The sequence below is a fragment of the Orussus abietinus genome, unplaced genomic scaffold, assembly GCF_000612105.2.
Source record: "Orussus abietinus isolate OABI.00-Male unplaced genomic scaffold, Oabi_2.0 scaffold417, whole genome shotgun sequence".
In the NCBI taxonomy this organism is placed as follows: Eukaryota; Metazoa; Arthropoda; class Insecta; order Hymenoptera; family Orussidae; genus Orussus; species Orussus abietinus.
In genome coordinates this window covers 45,688-62,726 of record NW_019394617.1, presented here as the reverse complement: position 1 = coordinate 62,726, position 17,039 = coordinate 45,688, and the positions used below count along the sequence as shown (strand labels likewise).

Genomic DNA, 17,039 nt, shown 5'->3' with positions numbered 1-17,039 from the left:
TTCTCAAACCCTATAAGGTTATTGCAAAATAGACGAAACGAAAGGTGACCTTTTTTCAACTCACCTGCTGTAAACGTGGCGCAAGGGCTTGTAAATGTGCTAAGTAAACGTTGGCCAGGTCCTTTAATGCGCTCAGCCTCTCTTCTTCAAGCAGCTCCATTTGCTTCGCACCTTTTCTGACGGTGCTTTCATATTCTAACCGGGCTCTCTCGGACCTCACACTGACGGTATAAAATTCAGTATCGGCTCGCCTCGAAGAGTCCTCCGCCTTTCTTCTCCTAGTTTCCAATTTATTAACTTCCTTTTCTGTGAGGTGATGGTTCGACGATTTGTTGTTCTGTTGGCTCTGGCCGATCGATTGAAGGCGGGCGAGATCTTGCAGCCTCTCGTTTTCGCGGGCGCAGGCGAAGCTTTGCTTTTTGCTCTTGGAAGCAATCCCTCGCCATTCTTGCAGCGATTTTGAAGCTTTGTCTACGGAATTCTCTATGGATTTACGAGAACGTCCTTGAGCCTCTGCAACACCCACCTGCAAGGAAACGCATTACCGTAATTACAGCCTAAACATCGCGAAGTATCTTTTTCGCATTTTAATCTCGTACCAAATCATCTCCGTTGATTTCTTTAACTCAGAGTAAGTGGATTTTCTTATCCGTAGATGAAAAAATGGCAAAATTGAAAATTCTTCCCAAAATTCTCTTCTCGAAGTTTCTTGTGTTTCAAATAATTTTGTTGCCTATTTACGGCAGTTAACTTGTTCGTTTTGAATAATTAAAAATGTCAATTTAATTTTTGGAATTTCAAAAAGTTTTCTATTTTTCTTCCTTTTTCTTTTTTATGTAATTGCTTTAAAAAGTTGTTCATCGTTAACTTCCAGGTAATAATATTAAGAGATATAAATTACCTTCGAAAGCGCCTACATGGAAAACCATACCAAATTTAATAAAAGGGCTGGTTGCACTAACACTCGCATTATAATCTTTAATCGAGTATTACTTAACGCGGCGGGGTTATTGCTAATCGCCCGACTTTGGGCGGTTGTCTAACTCAGGATATTTTAATCCTCAATTAGTCTAACTTCTATAGCGGCAACATGATTTTCACTAATCCAAAAATAACTAATCACCATTAAGAAATTTCACGCTAATCACGGTAGGTGCAACCAGTCCAAAGTGACGCCATTTTATCAGTTTTCGAAAATTGTCAAATTTTATTTTTCTAGCGTGGTTCAACATCCTTTCTCTTTAAATTGGTCTATTGTTTATTTTCTTGGTGTAATCAGACTAGCAACAATCAGAGATTATGTGCGCGACATTATGTCTCCGATGAGCGCGGATGGGACCCCGTAAACCTTCGACAAAAACATATTCTACGTCAAGAGGAAGCATATGAATACATGTCCCAAACACATCAAATACATGTGCATATAACGCAAGGAGACATGTATTAAAAAATGCCATTTAAGAAAAGAAATCACATTATGGTATTGAAGCGGATACTGAAGCGACATCATATAGATCGATCACGGATTAAAGTTCAATTAATTATGATCTATACAATATGAATTCTATATCGTAAACTTATCTCTGGCGGAAGACTATATTTGCATGTATGCAAATAGACCTTGCGTTACGCTGTTAATTGTAATTACTGCCCAGGCTCTTTCTACAAAGCATGTTAGATAAACTAGCATTATCATAGCCTTGTACGTACCCTTAACGGTTTGGCCAGTTGTTCGCTTAAAGCAATGCCCCAGATTCTATGAGCCTCCGCAGCTGCTTCCATCTCTTCGCCGACGCATCTCCAAGCTTCATTGACGTCTCCAGCACTGTTGCCGCCTACAGAGTCACAGAATTGATAAATATCGTCGATTAGTTGAATGCCAATTGTACGACAGACTTAAAGCAGTTAAGCGAGGCTTCGATGGTGTTCGATTACCTTGATCTTTCGTGCACGCTTTCGTCAATTTACCGCTGAGTTTGCTCAGACCTTTGGCATAGGAGGCTTCCAGTTCCGCCCTAGAAAAGAATTGTTTCTTGTTATATATTAATAAAAGGATAAACTGAAATTAGGATTAAAAAACTAGAAAAGGCGTTTGAATAAGTGCGTTGTCTATAACTAAGAAATAACTGGCTTCGTTGGTACACTTTCAATTTAAAATGTTCAAACATAAATCTCCTTGTCGAATTTTGTCTCTTAATAGTAGATAACTAGAAACTGAAATGGTGATCAACCGATCGCCGAAACTCGATCGTGCGATCGGAATTTTTTTGATCGGATAGTTTTTATAAGATCCTCGATCGGGTTGATTTAGGGGGACATGTTTCAGGGATTTTCGATTTAGGGACCGGGACCCGTCGAAATCGCGTGAAGTTGGTTTCGTAACATACATGTGTGTGTGTGTGTGTTTTATAATCTGAGAGTTGTATAAAAAGGTACGTGCGCGCGCACGCACGCACGCACGCACGCACGTACGTACCTTTTTATACAACTCTCAGATTACAAAATACCGAAACCTAATATAACAGTGATATAAAAAATATAAACACGCCTTCATTAAACGTATTACTAAAGCGCTGTTTTCGTCTGCATGTATATATGTATGTCACGAAACCAACCTCACGCGATTTNTACACTCAAAGGCAAGATGCCCGGATATGGTACATAATATATATCGTAGATATCTACAATAGATGGTCTATAAATATTCGTACGTATTTGTAAAAAAAACTGAATTCATAATCCTTTCCGAGCAGAGTCTGTTTGATACTTTGTTCAGTACAGCTATGCAGAAAAATCCTGCTGTTTTTGACACAGAACAATTTTTGTGTAACTGTCGGGATCTGCACCCCGGACTCACGGGCAGGAAGAAAGAACATTAACCTTGAAGCTACCAAAGCCTATGAAGGAATAAATATTTTTCCGCCTTATGAAGACTTCTTAATCGGTGCTAAAGATACTTAATGCATGTTGTTATAAACATTCGTAAAATATAACTAATAATAAGGGATTCTAAAATTAAGTCATTTAAAAAATTGTAACAGTGTTATAAAACCATCTTTATATTGAAAAGTGTATAATAAATCCATATCGATTCACTTTTAAGATACGAAACTCATGATTTTAGTACAACCTTACTCACACGGACAACTAGATATGGTATACGTATATAGGATCTCTGGCTAAAACATTCAGATGTGTAATAGATGTATACAAAAGTATATCAAATGTGCTGGGGCATATACAAATCTCCGCGCCGTCTACATATAGTATATGTATTTTTGAACATTCCACTTTCATTTAATATACATTCCATATGGATAAAGTACGTATATTATATGTAAACAAGGTATATGGTAGACATATGATGTATAATAGCCGTATATAAAATATCTGACACAGACGTATATACGTATAATTAACCAATAAATAAAAGTTTCAATAGATGTTATGCCTATATTCAAAAGTTCAACAGCCGTACACTTGACATATTATTCACGTATAATATTATACGTATTTTATACATATATAAGAAGTATTCCAAATGTAGATGGCATAATTTAAAAAAGTATTATTTATTTTGCACTAAATGCATTTTTTTTAAGAATCAATTTACCACGATCTGTTTAGGGATCTGAAATCTTCGAGATATACAAACATCTGACATTGAAAAAATCCCCATGGTGGTGACCGGGATTCGAACTCGAATCATTTAGGTAACAGACTACAATACTGCTGACCACCGAGTTACCGTAGTCCTATGGATTGTGCGATACGTTTCGCATATTAAAACACCACAGTAATAAGTTTAATTAAAATTTGGTTTAATCAATATCATTTATATTGCCAATCTCTGGCCAAAAATAAGGACATGTATATAAGATATATATATAGTGACGATCACCGGGTGGGCGATCGCCCCAGGGCTCCGAATGATGAACAATAATCCTGAAATCCATTAAAATCCTTTCCGATGGCAGTGGTATTATTTTTTAATTGTATCATTTCATCCATGTCTTATTTCAGCACGCTCGGCGCTCAAGGCCGAAGAGGAGAGGAGTCCGAATATACGTCGCGTTACCTGTTTTTTTGGTATTATAAGTTGTGTACAGCTTAAACGTTAGGACGTCCTCGCGGTGAGGCGTGTGCGGGCAAGAAGACAACATCCACCGCGGGACAAGGGCGCCCTCGAGGGACAGCAGAAAAGTACGACAACGGTGGCAGAGAGGTCTCGCCCCGCCGCCGTCCATAGGTGCCGGGGCCACGCGGAGTAGGGCCGATCTGAGCCACCCGCGACCCCGCGCTGGACGGCAAGGGCCGACCCATGGCGGCGTCGCTGGGTCACCGCGTCCGTACCCGGATTTCCAGCCCCTCGCTAATGGCGGGAGGAGGGCGCGTTGCCGGTGACCGTGGCCCCCCGCCGTGACCTTTGACTCAAGGGAGTACATAAAAGGGCGGTGAGGGGGGTCCCAATTGCGTCGCCCTCCTACGCCGAGGCCAGGCCGCGGTGACCCCAGGACGGAAGGGCCCACTGGTCCCCTCACCCGGGACCCGTTGCATCGAGAGATGTCGGCACCCCCGGGTAAAGTCACGAGGAATCTTGGCTCAAGGGAGTCCAGGACCGGCGCCACCGAATCCCCGAGGAGCTGCATCCCTGGACCTGCGGATAACGTCACGCGCCGTCCACGCGCCCCGATTAGGCCGCGGGATCCACTTCAAATCCGGCGCGCGAACCTGCGCCGCGGCTGTCATCATCCAAAATCCTCGAAATGTCGATCGTAACCGCTGTCAATTGGCCGACGCAATTTGGCAGCCGACGGCGGCCAATAAACAAGAATTTCGAGCTGCCGACGAGGAACCGTCGAGGCTTTCCGGAGGACCGCGGCGAGGACCTGGTCTTCTTGGTCCGCGAGCGTCAAGCGAAGAAGACGTTTTTCCGCTGCCTTCGTCCTGCCCTCGCTGCCTCCACTGAAGAAAGACCTGGAGAGATTGCTGCCTACGGTGGACTTCCATCGAAGGAGCTGTCGCACTCGCCGAGCCCGAGGCTTGAACGTATAGTACTTTGATTAGATTTTGAATAGGATTTTAGTAGATTCCCCGTTTTCACGTTTTTCCCCGGGTAACCCGTCACCGGACCGTGCGCCACGCGCCCTTCCGCGTCTAATCGGCCAGGATCCCGTGTGATCGGCCTTTTCCGTTTCTCTCGGCCTAGTCTCGTGTGAACGGCCAAATTGTAATTTCGTGGTCAAAGTCTCGTATGAGCGACCATTTTTCGATATTGACGGCCTAGTCTCGTGTGAGCGGCCTAATTATATTTTCGCGGCCAAAGTCTCGTGTGAGCGGCCCTTTTTATATTTTCACGGCCAAAGTCTCGTGTGAGTGGCCTTTTTGAATTAAAATATCTTATTGCTGCCTCTCTCCTCGGTCGGATCAAGCAGCCGTGTCGACCCGAACTCAAGGATGCTATCTTGAGCGGTCGACACGTTAATGTCCTTTTGTTTCGCGAAGTGCGAACTTAAATTCCGTTTTCGCGAAGTGCAAATTTTGTTTAAATAATTCCCGTTTTCGCGAAGTGCGAATCATAATTAATACATGTAATTTTTCGCGAGGTGCGACTTTTCAGTCAGTTTCCTTTTTTCGCGTAGGACGAACCCTCAAATACATTGTTGTCGCGAAGTGCGACCCGTTATAACCTAGAACTCTGTTTTCGCGAAGGGCGAACCCCTCTGTAATTCCCCGTTTCCGAGCTGGAAGTTTCTGGTGGAACGGTGTCTGCCTTCGATTTAGCCGTTCCATTTATAAATCGACGACTGAATATAAGTCCGGTATTTCAATCACAGTAAGATGCTAGTCTCGTGATCCCATAAACTTTAGTTGAATGTTAATTATTTCCGCGCGAATGTAATATATAAAATGTAATGTGTCCGAGGCCTCTTTGTTTCTTGCGTCGATTATTAGCGCCGATATTTTGAAAGTGCTGTTTTTAGTTGCGCTCCTTGTATAATTTTGTTGTGTTATTCCTGCCTTCATCGCCGAACCCGTTAAGTTATTCTGCTTGCGTCTGTTCGCCGATTGACTATTTTCTTAGTGTGGTTGTCCGCTTTTCCCACGTTAATTTAGTTCCGCGTAGATACTTGCGTTCGTGCGAATCTTTATTTTCACGTTATCTTGAATTAATTCATATTCTTGTCCCGTAGTTGAGCCTAATCTTATAATCGAAGATATAGTTTCGCGTTTTGGATTTTTGCGTTTTGGGATTTTTGGCTGTCTAAAGCCACCGTTTCTTTCCCGTGCGTTTCGCCGCGCGCATCGTCTCTTCGAGCGCGAGCGCGCGATCCGTCGCCTGGGCCGGTACCGGATTGTGGGCCCGCTCGTGGCCATTTTGGTGAAATTGTCAAAGTCAATTCTTTTTCGTTTGGAATAAATAGGTCATTAATTTAATTCCGCCTCTGGCTTGCTTTTTTTTTTAAAGGACCCCGCCCTCTCCGCTTGGGCGTACTGAGTCGCTTGGGCGTACTGAGCTAGCCCGGTTTATTTTTCGTCGTCGGCGACGCTGAGTCTCGTCTCGTATCGCTACGTTTCGTTCAATTTTTACGCGTCTGGGACTTTAAGATAATTTTGCTTCTGTTAGTTGAGGGACCGACCCTTTGGGCCTTACGCTGGTGCGAATCCGTGGGCGGGTTGGGAGGCTCATCGCTGGTGCGTGAGCTCCCATACGTTGGTGCGAGCCCCGACGAATTGGGCCCGTGCGGTTCGGGTCCCGGATTGGCCCTTTGGAGGGCCTGGCGCCCAAAAATTTTGCTGCCGTTGAGCGACTACGAGACGGAGACTCCATTTTTGTAGACTATTTATTTGTGACTCCACCGGAGGGTCGGAACGTTAATTGCCAGAACTTTGTTTGGGAGTTATACTAGTAAAAATAACGTCATAATATATATATACACACAAATACTTGTACTTGTATAAGAAAACCGTCGTAGCCAAAACGATATATCTCGTGACATCATTTTGATTTTGTATGAGCTTCACTTTCAGTTTGCAGTAGTCAAGTCGCACACCAATGAAGCATGTAACAAACATGCAGCAAAGAAGCATTTAAGGGCGCTTACCACTCCAGCGATTTTGCAGGGCCTCACGGGGACAACGATTCCGAACGTATTTCTAAACCGATCGAGTTTAACGAGTACTCATATCGAAGATGAAATGTTGACCTGTGTTTATATGGGAGCGATTTTCGATAAGTGGTCATTATCATATAAAAAAGTGCAACGACATAATTTCAATGCCCTTTTACCTAGGAAGGAGGTGCTCGATCGAAAATCGCTCCCATATAAACACACGTCAACATTTTATCTTTAAAACGAGCACTCGTTGAGCTCAATCGGTTGAGAAATACGCTCAATATCGTTGTCCCCGTGGAGCACCTTTTTCAGGATTTTCAAGTTTCTCGCGAGGAATTTGAGCATTCCTTAGCAACCGTTGCCGACTCTAGGCGGAGCGTCCAACTTGCGTGTGCGTGCGGCCGAGGGTCACACACGTTTCGGCGCCTAGTCCAGAGGCGTCTAGCCGTTGTGTGAGTTGTATACGTGCAAAATACGCACACATTTTTCGCCCGTTGCTAAACACTGCCCATTATGCGTCGCGTCTCCCTCATCCGAGCGAGAAAGTACGTTTTGGTTACCTCCCACCGAATTCGATGCTAATGCCATCTAGCGGTGGAAGTCATCGTCCCCACTTGGTGGTGAACGCCGTTAATATACCATGTTATTTGAATACATCTAGACACATATTACAAACATTTGTTGTATTATGTACTTTATGGGTAGAAATAAATTTCCCTGTATGTTTGTTATTATACGAATGTAATATGTATATATATCATATGTATACAGCAAATTAATGTTCATTTCCTTAATATACGCGTAACTTACACATATTACATATCTTTTGCATGTGTAATATGTCAGACACAAGTGCGCCTTAAATAGAAGTATATGATACGTTTAGAATACGTCGCTTATTTGTGAAAACGTAGTTGCTCAACGAACGTAATAGGTACGTATATCAAACATACGAGTAAAATAATTTATTTTTGTTTACATAGAATGTACGTATATTTTACGTCTGTGGCAGGTCATTTTTTCTTCCCTTAATATACACACAACATACGTTCATTAGATGTCTCTTGCATGTGTAATATCGTAGATACAGGAGTCTATTAAATAGAAATGTATTGTACGTTTATTAAACGTATTTAATTGGTGAATATGTAGATGCTTTATTAACGTATAACATACATATATCAATCATGCGAGTAAAATAATATATATTTACGTACATAAAATATATGTACATTTTACGTTTTTGATAGGTCAGTTTTTCTTGTCTTAATATACGCACAACATACATCCATTATATGTATTTTGCATGTGAAATACTATACATAGAAATTCCTGTTAAATAGAGATATATTATACGTTTACTAAACGTATTTAATTGGTGCAAATTTTAATGTTCTAGTAACATATATAATACGTATAATGTACATCTAAAATCCAATAGAATATTTTTGACATTCCGTGAACATATATTATACGTATATGTTTAACTTCTAATATACTGAAACATCCCGTAGTCATGAAAACATTCTATATACGTATAATAGAGCTTTTGTTCCGTGTAGGTAGTACACTTAAAATAATGAGTTAAGTTTGGTATGCTCTAAATTTATTGCGGAATTTCTTTCCTTAATCAGTCGATGTACTGTCTGTTTTCCTTGCGAATAATCGTAACTTAACCTCTTCCAAGGATAACCTTCAACGTTTTGAGATTATCCACCAACTATAACGCAAAAAAACGTTAAAAAATTTTCAAAACATCTATTAAAAATGTATTGTAAAGTAGAAAATAATTTTTACTTATATGACTGAAAAAATGTGTGGTCATTCATAATATAATTTCGTAGAAGCAACGATTTTAGAAGGGTGAAAGAAGGTTTAGAAGTTAAATTTTATGATGAGCGCTCCTTGCTTCTATTTTTAGTTATATAAGTAAAAATTATTTTATACTTTACAAAGTATTTTTAATAATGAGGTATTTGTAAAATTATTTTAATGTGTTCTGAAATTTTGAATTTTTTATTATTGTATTGTCATCGGAACCACGTACGTGTGCAAAATTATCGCCGTAATTCTTGTACATTTTTAGTGAGTCAGGAGCTCTAAGAATATCTGATAAGTACCCGTTTAACATTTTCAACACATTTGTAATTTTAACAAGTACTAATCAAAGTAAGAAGATTTTATTTTGCTTAAGCGTCATTAAGTCGTAAGAGAAAGTAAAAGCATTACAAATATTTATCATTATGTCTGCAACAATTATTTGTTGCGTATTTATAAATGTATATTTTGTTACTGTTAATAATGAAAACAATATTTTTAAACTTGCAATTTATTATTTTCAATTGTATGCGATTCTCGTGCGGATCTATATGTAGTGTCAACTAATAGGTCAATTTGCCCCGTATCAGGGGCCCTGTATCAGGGGCAAAAGTTATAAACAATATCTACTACATTATTTTCGAATGTCAAATTTATAATGTTTCTACACAATTTCGCAAAATTACATAATGTTATAAAATAATAAATTCGTTTAAAATTGTATAGTAAATGTATACTATTTCACTATCAAGGCATCAAATTTATAATTGTACTACAATGTTATGTACTAAAAGTGTATAAATTTGATGCATTTTTTTAACAGTGGATGTAGTGTTAACAATGTTTCTAAATTTTATACGCTATTAGTATACAAAATTACACTCAAATGACAAATTTGATACGATGACTTCAATTATTATACAACGTTTGTCATTTTATGTACAAAATTTGCATTTTATGACATCTTATAATGTTATAATCAAATATTTATATTTTGATATTTTAAAATCAACTCGAAGAATTATATAGCCTGTACACTACCCACACGGAAAAAAATCTCTAACATACGTATGTACGAATATTTTCATATATATAGAAAGTTCCAGGATATCAGAATTTAAAAATATGTCTATAGTATATGTTCACGGAATGTCTAAAATATTCTATTGGATTGTAGATATATATTATACGTATCATATACGTTACAAGGGCATCCACATTTTAACCAATGAAATACGTTTAGTAAACATATAATATATCTCAATTTAACAGACGCTTAAATCTGAAGTATTATACATGCAAAGGACATCTAATAGATGTATGCTGTGTCTATATTACGGAAAGGGACATTGACCTGTCACAGATATAAAATATATGTACATTTTATGTAAACAAATATATATTATTTTACTTACTTGTTTAATATACATACTTTAAGTTACCAGAGCAACCACGTTTTTACCAATGAAATACGTATACTAAACGTATAATATACTTCTATTTAATATGTACTTGTATCATACGTATTACACATTCAAAAGACATTTAATATGTGTAAATTGCGTGTATATTAAGGAAATGAACATTAATTTGCCGCATTAATATGACATACATACATATTATATACGTATAACAACAAACGGACAGTATAGTTTATTTCTCCTCATAAAGCACATAATACAACAAATGCTTACCCTATGTGCGTAGATATATTCAAGTAAAAAGGTGTGTTAAATGCTTCTTTGCTGCGTGTTTGTTATATGTTTCATTGATGTGCGACCTGACTACTGAAGACTCAAAACATAGTTCACACAAAATCAAAGTGATGTCGCGTGGCATATCGTTTTGCCGCGACGGTGTACTTATTTAGAAATAAGTATTTGCAAGTAATATATATTACTTATATACATGTCCCTATTTTTGGCCAGAGATTTACAATACAAATAATATCGATTAAACCAAATTATAATTAAACTTAAACTGGTGTTTTAATATATGAAAAGTGTTGTATAGGCGTAAGACCACGGTAGCTGAGTGATCAGAACTATAGCCTATTGTACCTAAAAGACTTGTTCGAATCCCGGTTACCACCACAGGGATTTTTTCAGTGTCAGATATTTGTATATCCTGAAGATTTCAGGTCCCTGAACAAATTGTGGTAAATTGTTTCTAAAAAACGTACTTGGTGCAAAATAAATGATACTTTTTGTAATTATTCCACTTACATTTGAAATACGTCTTATATACGTATAAAATACGTATAATATCATATATAAAAAATATGTCTAATATACGGCTGTTGAACTTCTGAAAATAGGTGTACCATCCGTTGAAACTTTTATTTACGTTTATTATATTTACATACGTCTATGTGAGATATCTTAAATACGTCTACTATATATATGTACGTCTACCACATACCTTGTTTATGTCTAATATACGCACTTTTTCCATTTGGTATATATATTATATGAATGTTGAATGTTCAGAAATACGAACACTATCTGTAGACGGCGCGGACATTTGTACAAGCCCCAACACATTCCGTATATTTTTGTATACACCTATTATACACATATATGTTTATGCCAGATGTCTTATATACGTATAATATATGTACTTATTCCGTGTGGGTAAACACATTTACGGGTGTATTCTAAATTCAGTATACCGTATCTGAATAAAACTTCTAATGCACGTTCCAATTTATAGATTATATTGCATTTTAACAGTATAACTACATTATATCATGGGTTTGCGAGAAAAGTATATACAACATGAAAAAGATTATTTTTTAAGAAATACATCAATTATTTGTAAAAGGCACAACATTTTCAACAATTTAATTGAGTTATATGGGGAATTTAAATATCTTGAAAGCCTTTCGTTCATTTCTTACTTTCCAAATTAACCGATTTATATTATAAATATTCAAGGATTTTTCATAGGAATAAACATTCTTTTTACGTGAAATTATTAAATTTCATTTTAGTTCTTCGGGTAAAATAGAATTCTGATTTTTTTCGATCATTTGCAAATCCCCGAAGATTTACGATCCAATCGATATTCGTTAATTAACGTATACGTCACCTTTCGTGCAAAATCGCAGCTAGTTCTTTGCAAAAGTCACCGCCTTGCTTCACGTACCGGCGAATTTCATCGAACCCCCCTTGGCCTCCCTGTAAAGAGAAACGTAAATAAAATTATTTTCTCCGTCTTTCGTAGACCTAAATTTAAAAATCTAGAAAAACAACGTATATACGTATTATAACGTTAATCAAAATATGGTAAGTCATAATAATTAGGTAACATAATTAATGCGGAATACGTCATTTGTTAGCATTACCTATTAATCTTTCCAGTACAGCCAAAATGCACTGCGCTGATAATTAATATTTGAAGAATATCATTAATATAAAAGGGTATCCTACTATAATAAATCCAGACTAATATTTCTTGTGGGTGATGGCGAAAAATGTTTCGGTACAAAGCTGTAGGGTTTGATGGGAGAAAAAATGCAGGTTATGACTTTCACGTGAAGGTCATTTTTAAAATTCATTTCAAGGGCAACTTCATTTTTTAAATAGAGAGGACTATTTTTGATACCGGAAATCGATAAAGCGTCAAATTCTACATAGAAGCATGTGGAAACAAATGGAGTAGGGGAGACCTGGGTAACTTGTCCTACAGGGTAAATTGACCAATGTTTAATACATTTTCTGTTTTTCACTTAATATCATTCTTCATTTTATCATACATTCCTAACTGTGTCCCACATTTTTATTGGTACTTAACATAAGTTGTTACAGCTTCATTTATTTATAAAAAATTAAAACACAAGAACTATGACGGGAAGTAAGTTTTTCCAATCCACATTTTTTCTTTTTTAATACAGTGTATTGCTTTTTACTATTTTGATAATATGTCATATAAAAAGAGCATCTATTTAGCTTTGCATCTCTGTGTATATAGTTTTAAATAGAATTGTTTATCATTTGTCAATATGCTTTCGATTGGTAAAATGACATTCGAGGCAAATTGACTTACGATAAGCGAAGTAAGTGACTGAAAAAGCTCATAGGCGTCGCGTTGGCTATAAGTTTTTCGGTCATCATCTGTGCTTCATGTATATCCCGAATAATTATCTGTTGGTTCACTTAAAATAATGAGCAAAGCTCAGTGTGTTCTACATTTATTGGAGAACATTAAAACGAAGCCGAAGCAAATACCCAAAGAAAAATCTAAAGATAAGTGTGTAAAAAACGCTGAGAAAAATGAAAACAGCAATCCAGGACGAAACTGACACGTTCTATTTAATGTGCGGTACATCTTATTCTTTGAATTTTGAGGGAAAAATTTGCAAAATATTAATTCAATGCGCCCTGTGGCGACATAAAAATGTGTCGATACAAACCAGTTGCCGTTTTTTGTGCATTTTTAGTGAATCAAGTGGTCTAAAAATTTCTGATTAGTCTTTATTTAACATTTCCGACACATTTGTGATTTTAGCAAGTGCTAATCAAAATAAGACAATTTATTTTGCTTAAGCAAATCATTAAATCGTATGAGAGAGAAAGCATCATAAATATTTATTATAAAGTGTAAAAAGATCAATTTTACGTATTTATAAATGTATATTTTATTATTGTTAATAACGAAAACAATATTTTTAAACTTACAACTTATTATTCTGAATTGTGTGTAACTTTCTTAACTTTCGTAACTTCTATATGCCGTACATTAACTCGTCCCGTACCCGGATCCTGAATGTATGCCCTGCATTTCGATGTATAATATGTTCGAAAATTCTTATTATCCTACTGACAATTACATTATGGAAAAAGTTGGACAATTTGCCCCGGTCTCCCGTAACGTTGATGACAATGAATTATAAAAATCGACATTTATAGTTATAGGAATCCGGTTGACACTAATGAATCGTATGAAAGTCCATCTTTCTCGAAGGTAAAGTAAAAAATGGAAAAGGAACTTTTAGTAAAGGGGTCAAGGTAACATTACAGTCAACATGATTTCTTTTAATGTAATACTCCATTTTTTATTAGGCAGTATTTAAGCTAATGGGGTGGTCTTTCCAAAACACTGATTGATGATCTACTTTTATTGAGTACTGTCTGAGTTATAAGTTTCCGATTTTACGGTGCTGCCAACATTAGTATTATCCAGAATGCACCGCGTGGAGGTTGCATGGTCGGACTTAACATTCCTGTGTGCGTGTGTTTGTATACATTAATTGGCTTTAATTTAACGCAGGAATTAAATTGAATACAACATTAAAATTAATTTGAACATTTATATGCACAGCGCACCAAAATTTTCATATTGATGGATTCTATTGACGAAGAAAAATATAGAATACAAAAAGATTTGAAATCTGCACAAAATACACTACATATGTGGAAAAACTTAGCCAAAAACATTTAATTCCGTAATTAATTACAAAAGTAGTATATATTTTTCACTTTTGCATTATAAATGGTACGAATGAACGACTGTTGTCAAACATAATAAAATTATCATGCCACTAAAAACAAAGTAATTATTTTTTTTCACATCTCACAGTACATTTCGTTTTATATAAAATACACGTACATCTGTTCCAAAAATTATAATTTCCCTCAAAATCACACGTTTGCGCAAATCTACAGTATTCGACTTCAGTTTTAGATCGAATTTTTTTATTTTATTTTTTTGGTGAAATCGAAAACTGTAGATTTGCATAAATGTGAGATTTTTGGAGAAATTATCATTTTTTGAACAGATATACGCGTATTTTGTGTAAAACAAAATGTACGATGAGATTTAACAAAAAAAGATTTAGTTTTAGTTTTTAATAGCATGATCATTTTATTTTGTTTGGCAAAAGTAGATGATAAGCACCATTTATGGAGCAAATGTGATATGAGCTACTTTTCTAATTAATTTAGAAATTAAACGTATTTGACTAAGTTTTCTTACACCTGTGGTGTCCTTTATGGGTCGATATGAGAAGTATAACGATGCAGAAGGATATTATTCCCAGTAAATATCTTAAATCAAGTATTCTTGTCATTGCAGTCCATTATCAACATAAAGTGTTTATATTTGGGAAAAAATACAAATAAAATGCCCAATTTTTCATTTGCATGACCTTTTCGTCTTCAAGAATAGTCGAATATGACCTTACAGATTATCCATTGCTTTTAATTACGCTCTACGTATGCGTCTTTCTTCCATGATTAAGGAGCGTTAACTTCCATTACTTCAAAAACCAAGAGGAAAGAACGAAAGAAGGGCATGAGAGTTTCATGGCATTTTGGAGGAATTACTTTTCATGACCGTCTGATGGATCATAAAACCGTAAATCGCGGGATGCACGTTGCATGCTCGAGATGCACCCTGCAATCTCGAGCACCTCGTCTATAAATTATGCGCTCGGCAATACCCCCCCGAGGAATTAAGTTTATTGATACCAATTTACGTCACTTTCTAAACAATTAAGCTCTGGAAAGTTTTGCGCAGCTGTCAGCCGCTTTTCACCGGGATCGTGTCGCGGCTTTTGAGAATATTTCGGACGATCGAGTTTATCGTTACGGCCACGTAACGCGTTACATTGTGTAACCGGGACTCGAAGCATGCGCGTACTTACATCACACCCTGCAATCAAGACCAGTTATCCGGCGAAATGTGCGCATGGTGATTATTTTGGAAAAGCCCAGCGCTGTCGCGCCGAGACCCGAGGAAATGGGAAGGAGGGGGGGAATAATCAGTTTCCGACGTTTTTGCATTCCGCCTCGGATGTTTCCCTAATCGGACACTTCCTATGAAGCCTTTTTCTGCCTTCGTGCTGTCGCAAACACGTGAAAGTCCCATTAAATTATGGATCTACGGACTAAATGTTTATGGGCGGCTTCGAAAACTTGACTCGCCTTCAACAAAATTGCAAAGTTCAACATAGCGATACCCCACCCAACAAAGATGCACTATTAGATACCGTTACGTTCGTTTCGCGAAACCAAATAACGAATGCATTAAGTGAACGATTATGCGTGAATATTCGGCAATTACTGTTGCAATTTGGTAGATCATTTTAATAGGGTCGCATTTTTGTTGCAGCAGAATCGGTGATAATCATGCAAACTCCAACGGCGTAACTTGTTCTCAAAAAGTATAATGTTATATTAAAATAATTAACCTTGAAGAATTCTGGTTAAAAAGCTGTCCAACGTTATGCGTGCAATGCATTACATTATGAATATTTAACGAAAATGACCTCGGTAACATGATTTGCAATGGCAATATATTTTTAGAGACTATCTACCGTCTCGTTTAATCGCGAAGTGCATTCTATTAGCTCGTTTCTAAAACCATTGCCCCTCGATTTACATGGTAATTCCGAGACCTACACTTACAAGAGCTCTGTACATATAAGTTTTCAAATATGGGACCACGGTGAATAGTAAAAAATATGCAGTTCTGATTTAATAATAAAATGTAGCTAGCCTGTTCGTTTAGTCACTGGACCATTTCGCACAAAACACAAGTAACGTTAATAATGTTGCTAAACGAACCTATTCTCCTATCGCTTATGATACCTCGCAGAAATGAAGCGCACTTTAGCAAAGCTACAAATAGATCTACAAAATGAGTATTATCCTAGATTAAGCATTTTTTTTCTATTTATACACACATCAGAACATTAGCCAGTTAACCGAGATCCGAGACTAGGTATATAAATATATGATAAATTTCTATAATCTGGTCCATCTCAATTTTCACTCACTCATTGATTTGGTGTGATAGCAGCTTGTTAAGTTGGCATTTCTACCGATTTTAGTTACTCAAACATTTTAAATTTAAATATAAGTTTGTAGTCTCCTTTGCTTATGGATCTAATTTCATCGAAGGAATCTAGTTTTCTCTGGTCGAATTAAATACTTCATTAAATGTATTTGCTGAACTGACGCGTGGTGTAAATTGATGGCAGTGGTTTAAGATCTAAAACGGCTGATATGGTCACTTTAAATACGACTCGCATTCTACATCAAAATGTAATATATTTTTATTAAAATAACCGCATTGTAATCGAAACCTATTGAGATCAAT

The 17,039-nt window shown here is 36.9% G+C and overlaps 1 protein-coding gene across 7 annotated transcripts in view; it reads right to left on the bottom strand.

The window, feature by feature from the left end:
* Nucleotides 1-17,039, bottom strand: part of LOC105700721 — a 42,279-nt gene that overhangs the window by 4,196 nt on the left and 21,044 nt on the right. For all 7 annotated transcript variants that reach the window (XM_012426859.2, XM_012426861.2, XM_012426862.2 and 4 more), the window contains exons 3-6: nt 12,027-12,115; nt 1,936-2,015; nt 1,711-1,835; nt 65-526 (exon numbers count right to left, since the gene is read on the bottom strand). In XM_012426859.2, coding sequence (XP_012282282.1) covers nt 65-526; nt 1,711-1,835; nt 1,936-2,015; nt 12,027-12,115 — 756 coding nt within the window. The remainder of the gene's footprint in view (nt 1-64; nt 527-1,710; nt 1,836-1,935; nt 2,016-12,026; nt 12,116-17,039) is intronic.